Here is a 13,521-nt window from a genome sequence, read left to right on the forward strand (position 1 = left end):
GGGTGGGTGGGTGGGGGCCCAGAGGGATGGGCTCCGTGGCTCCTGGGTGCTTAGGGGAGGGGGGGGCGACAGTGGGGGGGCTCCTAGTGTCCTGCTCCTGGACCTCCTCCGAGGGCACCTGGTATCTCTGGCCTCTCCGTGACACAGAAGAGTGTTGGGCTGGATGGGCCACTGGCCTGACCCAGCGTTGGGGCTTCTCTCTTATGTTCTGGATCCAAAACACGCCAGAAGGGCGGTTGCCCGGGTGGGGGAAACAAGCAAGCCGCGGGTGTCCCTCAGCCGCTCATTGACACCAGTGGAGGGCCACTCCGCAGCTTTAAGGAGGACAGTGGAATGTGCTCCTGCCGCCCCCGTGGCCCATTTGAAGAGCACAGCAGTTATAGTCTGCTCTATAGATGCCAACTGCTCTACTCAGTAGGGAGAAGTAATAATTAGAGGGAACATGGGAAGCTGGCCGCCGCCGACAGTTGCGGCCACCCGGCCTACCCAGAAGAGCAAGATTCCAGCCCAGGAGCACCCTTAGAGACCGACCAGATTTTTGGGGGGATGAACTTCCAAAAGTCGAAACTCCCTTTGTCAGTTATCGGACTCTCTCGGGAGCTTACACCCTGGAATTTTGACGGTTTTTAAGGTGCCATGGAACTCGAATCTGGCTCTTCTACTTCAACGGACAGTCACCATCTCCCCTATTAGAGCTCCTGAGGCCCCTGGGGAAAAGGTTCCCCGCTCCCACCCTAGATTTTTTTGCCAATTGGAAAAGTCTGGGGAGTTCATGTGATTTATTTATTTATTTGGGAAGAAGGCAATTTCTTAAAGTTACAACATTGCCATGTTAAGCATTTAGTAAGATCACTGACAGTGTTAGATGATAATTATCCCATGGTATGGTCATACACAACCTGCCTTCGGTTATGTGTTTGCTGTTTAAGTGTCAGTAGTTTTTGTGACCATTTGTGACTGCGGTGCTAAAAAGTTACACCCTTCTAAGCTCACTGAGTTAGAAAAGCACAGTGCTGTTGATATTGACCTTTGTATGAAGAAACTGTTTATGTTGAAATAATGCACTTCAAATACAAAATTTTGTGTAGCTTTCAGTTGATGTTTTCCCCCTACTTTTTCAATATGAGCACAAAACAATACACTTTTTTGATCAAAGGATGAAGTTTGTGATCTACTGAACACAACAGAGCTGGATTCCAAGAAAACATGCAGTGGGTTGAGCTATAGACAGACAGACTGGCAGCTTTCACACTTGCTCAGTGAATAAAAGCTGTAAGAGACGCAGTCAGCAAACTGACTGACTGCTTTGAGACCACACCAGAAGCCTGCAGCCTGGACTTGAGTTGTGCTGGTCTCCACAGGTGGCAGACTAGTGGAAACAAGACCCTGGGCACATATGAGTTCACACACAGGTGAGGTCCACACAGGTCTCACCAGTAGTTATTCATTTCAGTATTGCTGTCCCAATTTTCTCCCTACTGGGCCAGCAAAGTTCTTACAAAGAAGTACAGAAAAAAAGAGACAACTATAACTTTCACAAAGAAACCACCCCACTGAAAAAAATAGTATCCTTCAACTTCTGGATTCATTTGTTGCCCACTAACAGAATTTGGAGGGATCCTTGTGGCACTCTTTGAAAGCTGCAGAGATGGCTGCCTCATCACTCCAGAATCCAGTAACTATTAGCACAGGTCACAAAGCCGATCTGTGGCATGCTGTTGCTTACATCAGTCACGGCTCTCTCAGATCCCTCTTGGCCCCGCCTACCTCACAGGGTGTCTGTTGTGGGGAGAGGAAAGGAAAGGAGACTGTAAGCCACTCTGGGACTACTTTTGGTAGTGAAGGGTGGGGGATAAAACTCTACTTCATTCCAAGACGTCTTGGGCAGACGTGCCAGGTTTTCCTAATGCAGAATGGACACATATGCTCCCTATTTGCCCCCAGTATGTGCTGTAATGTGCCTTTCAGCCTGGAGGTACAGTTATGCATGTGTTGTTGTATTTGGTTACCATAAGTACAGAAAACAAATCTAGCTTTGTCTGTTCTGTGTTTCGGGGGGGGGGGGAAATTGTCAGAGACAATTTCCATCAGTATGTTCCATAATTTTTCTGTAAAGTTTTCTACATGTTGCTTGTCCCTTGATCCCATGATGCTCCTGGAGGGAGGGAAGTGTGAAAGTTGCTGTTTTCGCATTGCGGCTCCAGTTACACTGCCTGAAATCTAAGCGTTTGACTCTCCTGCTGCATTTTTAGACAGGTTGTGGCTGAGAATGGAGTTGCTGTAATCGACTGTTCTTGGGCAAAGCTGGATGAGACACCATTTAACAAGATGAGAGGAAACCATCCCCGGCAGCTGCCATACTTGGTGGCCGCAAACCCAGTGAACTACGGCCGGCCGTACAAGCTATCCTGTGTGGAAGCTCTTGCTGCTACTTTCTGTATAGTAGGTGAGGCAGTAGGTGTACAAAAACGTTATGTTGTCTGTCTAATGCATTCCCCCACCCCCTTCTCCAAAGGATGCTCCCCCCATACCCTTAAATCGTAACAAACCTTGGAGAGAGGGCAGAATGCTTGGCCTACAGGCAGTCTGTGAGCTGCATGTTTTAGTGTGTATTTCAGATCCCTCTCCCCAGCTTCCCTAGACCTGGTCCTCTTGAAAACATTGTCAGAAATGTGGAGGTGGGAGGACAAGACTTGGAGGCTCATAAGCAGTGTTCCCTCTAAGCTAAGCTAGTGTGAACAAGCCCACATTTTTTTTAGCCTCTGGCTCACACATTTTTGTCTCAGCTCAGGAAGGATGGGGCTCCAGAGCAAACTAATTTATGCAGCAGCCAAACGGCTCGCTCACCACTTTAATGCCGGTAGCTCACAAAGTAGAATTTTTGCTCACAGGACTCCACAGCTTAGAGGGAGCATTTCAAGTGCTGATAGATTTGGGCTTCTCCTGCCATGATGGATGTTAATTTAGTCACTCTGCTCGTCACCTTCCAGGGACCACTGTCAGGCAAACTCAAAAGAAGCACATTCGCCTGGAAAGCAAGTTCTCCAGCCCTGCCCATTGAGAGTCAGCACGCTTTAGGGTGGAACTGCTCATAGGTACAGGCCCCAACAGTATCTCCATTTTTTTTTTAAGTGTCAAGTGGCTGACCTGCCTTTTCATTTTTTTAGGGTTCTCAGATATAGCCACAACTCTCCTGAAAAAATTTAAGTGGGGAATGGTGTTCCTCGATCTGAACAGAGATCTCCTGGAGAAATATGCAGCCTGTAGCTGTGAAGAAGAAGTGCTGAGAGTTGAGAGAGAATTTCTGGCCACCACCCCAGAAGAAGATGAAATAGGTAAGACCTATTGACGCTGCTTTCAGCCGGGCCTTGGCATATTCACTGGTTCCTCAGTGGTGTTCAGGAAAGTGTGTTTCCTGGAGTGGTGCAGCAGCTGCTGCTGCTTTTGGAGGGAGGATACCTTTCCTGGACCATTCTGTCCCAGAGAGGATACCTTTCCTGGACCATTCTGTCCCAGAGAGGCACTGCCTTAGGCTCACCAGCAAAGGGAGAAAAAAGCCATCTCAGGAAGGTTTATGTTGTGGCTTGAGTCAGAGTTCCCATCTCCCCTTCAGGGATCTATAACTCGGCTCTCTCTGAGATGGCTTTTTTTTTTAGAGAGAGGAGGAGGAGGCAGCACTGGGGGGCAAACTGGGGGGGGGGGGGTTCTGATATTCTTAGCTCAGTTTTTCCCAAAACTCATTTTGTAACACCTCCCTCCGGCATCCCCCTTTTACTTTCTCTCTGGACCACACAAGTCTGCAGATGCAACCCCTGTGGCACCCTCCCTTTCTGCAGCCACCAGTGACTCCAGGAAAGACTTTTTGGAGAGACAGGAGGAAGAACTTGCTGTGTCTGGCAAGCAAGAGCATTTCTTCCTTCCAGTACCCTACAACCCGAGAGACCTGGGAAAGATCCTCAGGGCCAACCGTTTGAGGGGGTCTCTTGCAGTACCTTAGGGGAAAAGTTGGATACGGCTGTCTGACCATTTTGATTTTTGGCTTTTCAGACCCTTTTGATGTTGATTCTGGGAAAGAGGTCTGTAATCTCAACAGGCCTGCCAGAGGGTAAGGAGCTGCAGTGGTTTATTTTCTCTTTCAGGGAAGTTTCTTGGCTTTCTTTAATGATGATCTCTGTTGGTTTGTAGAACTACTACTGATGAAGACACAACTGAGTCATCGAGCAGCAGCTCAGAAGAACAGGAATGAACCATGTATGTCTGTATGGGTGCAAGTGTTCAAAAAGGCTAAGACTACGAGGCCCTTTGCCCTCAGCCAGCCTCTTGCTCCCAGACAGCTGTGCTTGGGTGGGGCTGGCAGACTGCTGTCCCAGTGCAGGTGTGGGCCAGCTGGTTCTACACAGGAAGCACTGGGGCTCTGCCAGGGAACTGACTGCTGCACGGCACAGGAACAGCAGCAAAGAAAGCACATTCGTCGCTGACCAACGTACCGGTACTGTTTGGGAACAGTCTGCTGCACTGTAGCGAACAAGCCTACAGATCTGTCAGGGCCTACAGATTCCGCTGTCTGAATGAAAAATTAAATGTTTATTTCACCAAACAGTACGGTCATCATTCTGAAGTGGAGAGGGGGGCAGGTGCGAGGGTAGGGTTCCCCTACATCTTTTTGCCAAACCACAGCATGTTGTCCGTTTTTTCCAGGGACAAATGAAAGCATTTAGCATTTCTAATCTTCTCCCGTTTAAGGTATACCAGACATGTGAAACTACTCTTTGTCTGGCCTAGCAAGTTCTCCAGCGGCTCAAGACAAGAATTTTTTCTCTCACTCAAGCTCATTTCCATGGCAGCTGCCAGGGACTGATCTCTAAGCTATGGCCATGGCCTGACTTGACAAAGGGAACCAGAGAATCAGTGAAAGGGAGACAAGAAAGCTTTATAGAAACAGTTTATTTACTCTAAACAGCAACACAGACAAAACGCCAAAACACAAAGGAAGTGACGCAGAATCAAGATGCTGGCTGACTTTGGATCTGAGGCTTTTAAGCAACAACCATCTAAATCTTTATTGGTAGAAAACAAAGTAAGGGAAGGAACAGGGTGGAGAGCTTTTTTCATACAGCCAGGTAGAGGCAAAATATACTCTAAACAGTTTAAAGCATGCCTGCATCAGAGAGCAAAGAAACTAGGAGATACTAGTGGATTTATAGAAGTGTAAAAGTTTATAGTTTTACAGCAGTTGAAATACTGACATCAATATTAAAATAAAAGCAAGTTTTACATAACAATCAAAAATACAAAAGACTGAAGGAAGAGACCCTGTATGAAAAAACTGGGGGCAATTCAGCAAATTTAGAACTGTATACAAGTGGCGAATATGGGAAAATGGCACACATACAACCCCCTCCCCTAAGTGACTATTAATTGTACATAGCGACATTAGATTTGCAAAAGTTTTGTAAACAAGTTCTTGCCAAATTAATCCCTTCCTTTAAGATGCGGCATGACAGGAGCTTATGATGGTGCAAATTTCTTGGCTTGTGCTCGAACCCTCTTTTCATATTCCACTCTGTTTTGGCTGGATAAAGAGAATAAGATTACTAGGCTTCCAGAAGTATGAAAGGGAGCTGTTACCTGGTTCTCCCTAAAGCAGAGCTTCTGACTATCACTGTATTTCAGAACACAGAAGGCACCATGATGTCTCCCCTTGAAGCAGCCACGGGTGGGCTACGCAAATCTCCGGCTAGAGAAGAGGAAAGTAGCCCTGCCCAGGCAGCACGGCCTGCAAGTGCCACACCCCCTTGACCACAGCCAGTGCCTTCCAGCCCCTCACGAAAAGCCTGTTAGAAACCAAACTATCAGTGCCTGGAAAGGGGATAGGGGAGGAGGAGAGTGGAAGCTTCTTTTCTGGCCACAGGACCCCAAAACCTGCCTGTACCCCCCCTCCTGCTCTTTAGCAACTGCACCTTTCTCTCCTGCCCAGAAGCCCACAAAGCTCGTTTTAAATGGGTTTCGAGGCTGCAGCAGCAAACACGAGACAGTTACCTTTAAAGATCTGCATTAATTTTGCTACTCCCAAATACACCTCAGTGATTTTTGTAACAGAAACAAGAAAACAGCTACACTGCTGTTTCGGCACAGCTGCTGAGTGTCAGCTGATGAACCATGAAGCCTTGAGTTCAGATGTTACACCAGTCATTAATTTACCTCAAACACACATACACCCTGGTCTGCAATATAAGGGTTATATCATGGGCCAGCTTTGCAGAATTGATGTGTGTGTGTGGGGGTGGGGGGGGGGGGGGGGGTTGTGTCGGACTCTACAGGCTGTCATTTCAATGAACCTACAACAAGGAAGCTTTTGGACAAGGAGAGCAAAACACAAAAGAACCTGGATGGTTTCCTGGGGGACAAGGCAGACCTCTGGGCATTCAGGGTTCTCCCAGGCCATGTCCTGGGGCAGCTGCACGGAGGAGCCTCCTTTGGCACAGAAGTCTCCTGAGGTGCACTTTGCGGCAAACCTTCCTGCCAACCACTAAGGAAGTGCAGCTGTGAGAAGAACCAGTTCCAAGCCTGATCAACACACACTCTGCGCTCTAAATATCATCCATGCAGAATCGCTGCCCTGGGAAGAAGCTTGGATTCCGATTCTGTGGACATGCAGTAAGTAGTTCCTGGCTACTGCTGCTGTGCAATTTTCCAGGCTGCCCTCGCTCGGCGCAATGATGCCGGACAGGGTGAGGGGTAGACGGGCGCCCGAGCCCCTTTCCCCCCTCATTAGGTGATGGGCAACATCTGCCGCATTGTCTCAATGAGAAACAGAGTTCAGCGCAAACAGCAGCACTAGAGAAGATGCAAGAAAAGATCCTAGAGGAGGGGTGGTTCAGAGATTCTTCAGGGACTTGCCTTTCATTGAGAAATGGGCACTTCCGGGACACAGGCTTGGCTGGGACAAAAATGCTTGGGGGCAGGGGGCTTGGCTCCTCCCGTGTTCCCCTTCTGTGCCTAAAGAATCGACACACAAACGCTCCCCCCTACGATCCCCCAAAACTCATTTGTGCCAGATGTCACCTGCTCTCTGCTGTGCAAGTTTTCACCACCTACAAAGCAAGGACCTTTCCTGCCCTCTGAAACTGGGCAGAGACAATCCCTCAAATGAGAGGATGATCCTTGGCTTCATGAACTGTGGGGGAAACAAGATAGTTTCACCCAGATGTGAGTTTCACCCAGATGTGTGTTTCCTATTGTAAGGAGTAGAGTAAAATAAATGCTACAAAGAATAAAAAAAGCTTAGAAGTAAAACAAAAAAATGCATCCAAAAGGAACTGTCACCAAGCTTGGCCAGGTTTAACGGGCTACTCACCAATAAATTGTGTAGGCCTCTGCTTGAGCTGGATCTTGAATATTTGGTTCATTTAGGAGTTCTTGGATTCCTAACAAGATCTACAAGATTCCAGAGACAGAAACCATACCTCTTTGCACAAACATGTGACTATAAAATGCAGCCCACTGGATTGATAATTAAGAAATACGTCCCCTAAAAGTGGATTTTAATTTATTTTTTTGATTATGTTTCTGGGCATAATTGCTACAAATCAGTATGCATGTGGATTCCAGAAATATGACCCAGAATGCTGCACATCAGATCTAAGTCAAGGGTTTAAATCTCAATTGAACAGAATGATTTAAAATCCATTTCTCCCGGCTTAACTTTGCCTACAGAGTGACTAAGAGAGGCTCTGAGAATACCGTGTCAGAAAATGACCTACCTGTTTAATTGTGATGGCAGGCCTCCAATCCTTATCCTCTTCTAAGATGGACAGACACACCGTACCTGAAGGGTACACATTCGGGTGGAATAACGGTGGCTCAAACTTGCCTGCACACAAAAGAACAAACATAAGCTGGCACTCTAGTAAAGCATTTGGTTGGAGTTTTCTTTTGAAAAAGAATGGTAAGATATTTTAAAATAAGGAATTTAAAATACAGTGCTACGTGCATTCCAACTCAGAGACATTATAAGAGGCTGATTTTGGTTCAGTGCAGCATTAGGTTTGATCAGTGCAGCTTCTACAAGCAAAAGCAGCAATTTAGTGACTAAATTCTGCATTGCTCCTATCCGGAAAAAATGAATCAACCCCTCAGGAGTCCAAGCGGCACGCAGCTGGCTACAAAGCAGATTTGCAAATAGCCCACTTGAATGTTGCAGGTGGTTTACTGACATGTCAAGGCAGCTTGCTCAATTTGGCTATTAAGGAAGTTAATAATACAACAGCTACAAAAACCAGCAGTAAAACATGAAGAAAAAAGTCACAAAGACAAATTTCAAGTGATTCAAGCAATATGCTCTCCTGGTCCAAAGCAGTCAGGGAACAAGGAGGAAGAGGTGCAAAGGAACAGTTTTATGTGACCTGTACAATTTATGCATTTTTCACACAGCATGGTCAGTGTGAGAATGCAGACTAAAGTGGCCTCAGCCCATAAAAGCAGTCTTAGTATTTATTCTACAAGAACCATTGACATCTATCAATCATCTACTTGACGGAATTTTAAAATACGGAGAAGTAGCAGGTTTAAAAATATTCATAAGACAAAAATAATAACGAAAAACTGCTCCCAAGATATTTCAGAAAAACTCCAGGACAAAACAAAGATAAAGGTGGTGAATAAGATAAAATACTTGGGAATAGTAATGACAAATAAGAATAGCACGTTAAAAGAAAATAATTACCAAAAATTGTTAGATGTACAGAAAGACCTTAACTAATGGAAAGACCTACAGTTGTCCCTAATGGGAAGAGTAGCAGCGGTCAAGATGAATGTTCTACCTCGTTTTCTATTTTTGGCTCAAAATATTCCAGTTTTAAAAAACAATCAATATTTCATTGATCTTGATAAAATAGTTAAGACATTTTGTTTGGTACCCTAAGAAAGCCCGTATAAAATGGAAGCTTTTGCAAGAAAAAAATGAAAGAGGAGGCTTGGGTTTCTCAAACTGGAATCTATATTACCAGGCAACAGCAGCGACATGGATTAAAGAATGGTTAACTCTGGAAAATCAAAGATTATTAAAATTAGAGTGCCATTTATTTATTTAGGTATTTTTACCCCGCCCTCCCCGCAAGCGGGCTCAGGGCGGCTTACAAGGGCGAAAGCCCATACATAAAATCCAATAAAACAATAAAATCATAAGCAACAACACTACTAACAACAATAAAGTGCTTACAGTATCAAGATGGTCTTGAGTGGTTATGATGGTATCTTCCAACAGCCCCATTGGGGTACCACTGTCGAGTAGATTGTTCGTGCCAGTCCCATGTTATCAGAGCCACATAGTTTATGGCTGGGCTACCAAGGGCCATTCCCGATCTCGATGGTATTGCCACCATTAGTGGTGGTGGCAGCGGCGGCCCCTACGTGAAAGCCTGGCGGAAGAGCTCCGTCTTGCAGGCCCTGCGAACTGCATAAGGTCCCGCAGGGCCCTGATCTCCTCCCTCCACCAGGGAGGGGCCGCCACTGAGAAAGATCTAGCCCTTGTCGCAGCAAGCTTTAACCTGGCAAAGAGCCCTGACCTAGATGGTCAGATCTCAGAAACTAAGCAGGGCTGGCCCTGACTAGTACTGGGATGGGAGACCACCAAGGAAGTTCAAGGTTGCTACATCTCTACCACCTCTGTTCAATCTGCAGCTTCTGGATCTGCAACAAAGGCAGCCCCAAGTAGAGAGTGTTACAGTAGTCTAGCCTTGAGGTGACCGTCGCATGGATCACTGTAGCCAGGTCATCGCGGTCGAGGAAGGGGGCCAACTGAAGGAGTAAGCCTCCCGAATGAACAACGCCACTCCTCCCCCCCACCCCTTAGTCCGCAATTGGTTTAAGACCGAGAACCTAGGTGGGGCAAGTTGGGACAGAGCAACAGTCTCCCCATCCCGCTCCCAGGTCTCAGTCATGCACGCCAGGTCCGCTTGTTGTTCCATGACGAAGTCCCGAAGGACTGTAGTCTTGTTGTTAATGGACCTGGCGTTACAGAATACCAATGACGGAGAGGGGTTCACCTTCCGAGACCCACTGCTGACATCCCTTGGGATGGGTTGTAGGCTGGAAGGGCACCGAGCCATTCTTTTTCTCGGGGCCCTTCCCTTGATGTTTCGCCTAGACCCACCGCTAAACTTTCCCCTCCCTAAGAGCACCGGAAGGACTGTAGTCTTGTTGTTAATGGACCTGGCGTTACAGAATACCAATGACGGAGAGGGGTTCACCTTCCGAGACCCACTGCTGACATCCCTTGGGATGGGTTGTAGGCTGGAAGGGCACCGAGCCATTCTTTTTCTCGGGGCCCTTCCCTTGATGTTTCGCCTAGACCCACCGCTAAACTTTCCCCTCCCTAAGAGCACCGGAATCTGCTGCGCCGGCATTGCTATATCCACCGGTCTATGCCACAGCCACTGACTTCTGGTATTGGCTACACTGGGCAGCTCTTCCACCAGGGCTGATTCCAACAGCGTCAGGTTGAATCACGTTGAATCAAGTAGCTCCTTGCTCTGCCCACTATCTAGTTCCCTATAGTACAAAAAGTAACCCAATGGCTCTCTAATGTACAGTATGTCACTAACTACTCTACTCAAACCCTACCAGAAAATCCTAATCCTTAACCTCCTGAATTACCCTTCTAGAAACCGTTCCTAACCATTCACAGAATGGTACTAATCCATGCTATATCGCACATTACAATACCTAATTCACAGAATGATTGTTAGCCACTACAATAATACAATTAAACTCACAAATTCGTTGCTAACAATTACAATACTAGACAATATTAAGCAATTCATCCTTCAGTAGTTCATCTCTAAAACCTGGCAATAACAATCACATTCATTTTTAACAGCTGACGCTAGAGTCCAATAATCTCCATCCATTCTCACTCCTTACATCCGCACAGCAGGAGCTACTATTGGCCCAAGTCTGGTCGGGATGATTTATATATGGGTTTGCATGCTTATATTTGGTATGATAAAGATAAAATACACTCAAATTTTCACCACCATATGTTAAGAAGCTCGTTATTTAAAATCTGGAAGACTATAAAGGATAGATTCTATGATAAAATCCCAAGATGGGTTTCTCCGTTAGAGGCATTTATTTTGCCTACTTTAATAACAGATGAGGGGGAAAAAATATGATGTTTTACTAGATAAAAACAATGTTCTTAAAAATGCAGAAGCGCTTGAACAATATAATTTTTTGTTAGAAGACTATATGAAAGATGAGAAAATTAAACTTGTGATGGTAAAATGGATGCAAGACATAGAGGTCATACTATATAACTAGACGACTGCGATAAAACATGGAGATTAGTAAAGCTCTTGAAAGCAACAACTTATAAAGAAAATATCCTGAAATTGTTTTATAGATGGCATTGGTCACCGGACAGGGTGACCAAATGCACCCCCCCAACACCTCTAAAAATGGTTGGAGATGTAAAGATAACGTAGGATCTTCTTATCACATGTGGTGGAGGTGTGGAAAGATGTTAAAAAACTGATATCTAATATGCTATCGATAAACCTAGAGCTGACTCCTGAAATATATTTGCTAAATATGATACCAAATGATATAAAGTCAAACGAAGCCTATCTGCTAACTTATATAGTAACAGCGGCTAGAATTTTGGTAGTGAAATACTGGAAATTTACTACTTTACCTTCAATTAAAGAGTTACAGATTAAGTTGTTAGATACTGCAGAAATGGATAGACTAACGATTCTGTTAAATGGAAAAGATGTGACAGTTTTCCAAAAACGTTGGTCCAGAGTGTATAATTTGTTAAAAACTTCTGGTGATATATACACTCGTTTTTTATATATGTTTATTATTTGGTTGTACTTGTTGAAAACCTAAAATAAATTATTAAACAAGATGCATGGGAAAACAGCTGTGTTGATACAGAGGCTGCATGCATGCCTTTTAGCACCCTTCAACAGCAAGTCTCACAACTCACATTTTGGGGGCGAAGAAGGATAATCATCCTTGAACAGCATCCGTAATTTAAATAAACCTCCTTCCCACGGTGTCTGTTAAGAAAAGATAGAACACAGTTACTAGTGGTTAAATAGCATTTCATTAGCCAGGACTGATTAGAGATAAAGCCCAACTAGACGAGAGAGGAACCTCGTACATAAAAGCACACAGTGAACATATTACCGAAGTAGCTATAGCAATGAATTCCAAACTCCGTTTTAAAAGTTAGGCCAGGGCAAGAGGCAAACTTGATAAACTCACTGGTGTGCTAAGGTTTCATCTGAGAATGGAAGCCTATTCTGCTACTCTTATTTGTTCATTTGATTTTATTTGATTTATATCCCGCCCTCCCCCGCAAGCAGGCTCAGAGCGGGTCACAATGTTTCATTAAATAGACATAAGCATTAAAACAGAAGATATGAAATATAAAACCAAATATTCACGGCACTTCATAGTGTCTCCTGCATGACGCTAACATAAGTGGTAGTTGACAGCAACTAGCTTTCTGACGATGCTCTGATTGGGCAGGGAAAACTGTAACCGGCACTGTAAGTATTGCAAGCAGAGAAGGCTGAGAGGGTTGGATGTCTGCTGCCTCCTCAGCCAAAGGCCTGGAGGAACAGCTCCGTTTCACAGGCCCTGCGGAACTGTCATAAGTCACGTGGGAGGATGTTCCTCCAGGCCGAAGCCAAGTGAACACCTTTTGGGCCGGCGGGGACCGCCAGGAGACGTTGCTCTGCAGAATGTGAGGGCTCTCCTGGGTACCAGGGTTCCCTCCAAGCTGAGTGAGTGTGAGCTGGCTCACCGTTTTTTAGCCTCTGGCTCACACATTTTTGTCTGGGCTCAGGAAGGGGGACTCCAGAGCAAGCCCAATCGCTGGCTCATGACTTTAATGCCAGGAGCTCACAGAGTAGAATTTTTGCTCACAAGACCCCACAGCTCAGAGGGAACATTGCTCCTGACGTAATTCACATCATCACGTGTTGCGAACACGCTCGTACCCCCATTAAAAGCAGAAGCACCTCTACGGAAATGCCGGAACCCTAACCTCCAGGCCACCAGGGATCCCCATCCAATTTGGCCCCACAGCCTTAGGAGGCCAACAGCTCATCCAAGAGTAACGTTTCCAGAATGGAGACGACTCAGCTCCATTTGGGAAAGTGGCGGAGCAATCAGGAACATGGCACAGAGCAGATCAGTGCAGTGGTTTCAGTCTTGGTGCCGTCTTGATACAACGGACCGCTGTCCCCGCGGGGGGGGGGGGCAAGCAGCGGCCCAGCGCCCAGCGGGGTCCAGAGCAGCCGTGTTGTGCCGCGCGCTTACCCCTTTCTTCCCTGGGATGGCGCATTCCCAGTTCATGAGGTTCATCGTGCCATCTGGATTCTTTGTGGGCACAGCGACAAAGCCCTGGGAAGCGAGAAGGGCGTCAGCGGCGGCCCCGGGAAGAGGAGGAGGAGGAGGAGGAGGGATCTGCCCCCCCCCCGGCCACCGGCCCCCACCCCCGGGCTC

At 46.3% G+C, this 13,521-nt stretch overlaps 2 protein-coding genes across 2 annotated transcripts in view; one reads left to right on the forward strand and one right to left on the reverse strand.

Annotated features, from left to right (window-relative positions):
• TSR3 (TSR3, 20S rRNA accumulation, homolog (S. cerevisiae)) overlaps positions 1–4,590 on the forward strand; it is a 5,194-nt gene extending 604 nt beyond the window's left edge. Inside the window, exons 2-6 of the mRNA XM_015406343.1 lie at positions 1,969–1,975; positions 2,253–2,446; positions 3,168–3,335; positions 4,048–4,105; positions 4,186–4,590. Of these exons, the coding sequence (XP_015261829.1) occupies positions 1,969–1,975; positions 2,253–2,446; positions 3,168–3,335; positions 4,048–4,105; positions 4,186–4,246 (488 nt within the window). The 3' untranslated portion in view covers positions 4,247–4,590. The remainder of the gene's footprint in view (positions 1–1,968; positions 1,976–2,252; positions 2,447–3,167; positions 3,336–4,047; positions 4,106–4,185) is intronic.
• Positions 4,591–5,034: 444 nt separating this feature from the next.
• UBE2I (ubiquitin conjugating enzyme E2I) lies at positions 5,035–13,479 on the reverse strand (the record flags this gene model as incomplete). The annotated part of the gene is made up of 5 exons (XM_015406348.1): positions 5,035–5,572; positions 7,358–7,437; positions 7,764–7,873; positions 11,993–12,065; positions 13,336–13,479. Coding segments are annotated over 5 exons (471 nt in total), but the record flags the coding sequence as incomplete, so codon positions are not given.
• Positions 13,480–13,521: the final 42 nt, after the last annotated feature.

The sequence above is a fragment of the Gekko japonicus genome, unplaced genomic scaffold (assembly GCF_001447785.1).
Source record: "Gekko japonicus isolate JY-2015 unplaced genomic scaffold, Gekko_japonicus_V1.1 scaffold2243, whole genome shotgun sequence".
In the NCBI taxonomy this organism is placed as follows: Eukaryota; Metazoa; Chordata; class Lepidosauria; order Squamata; family Gekkonidae; genus Gekko; species Gekko japonicus.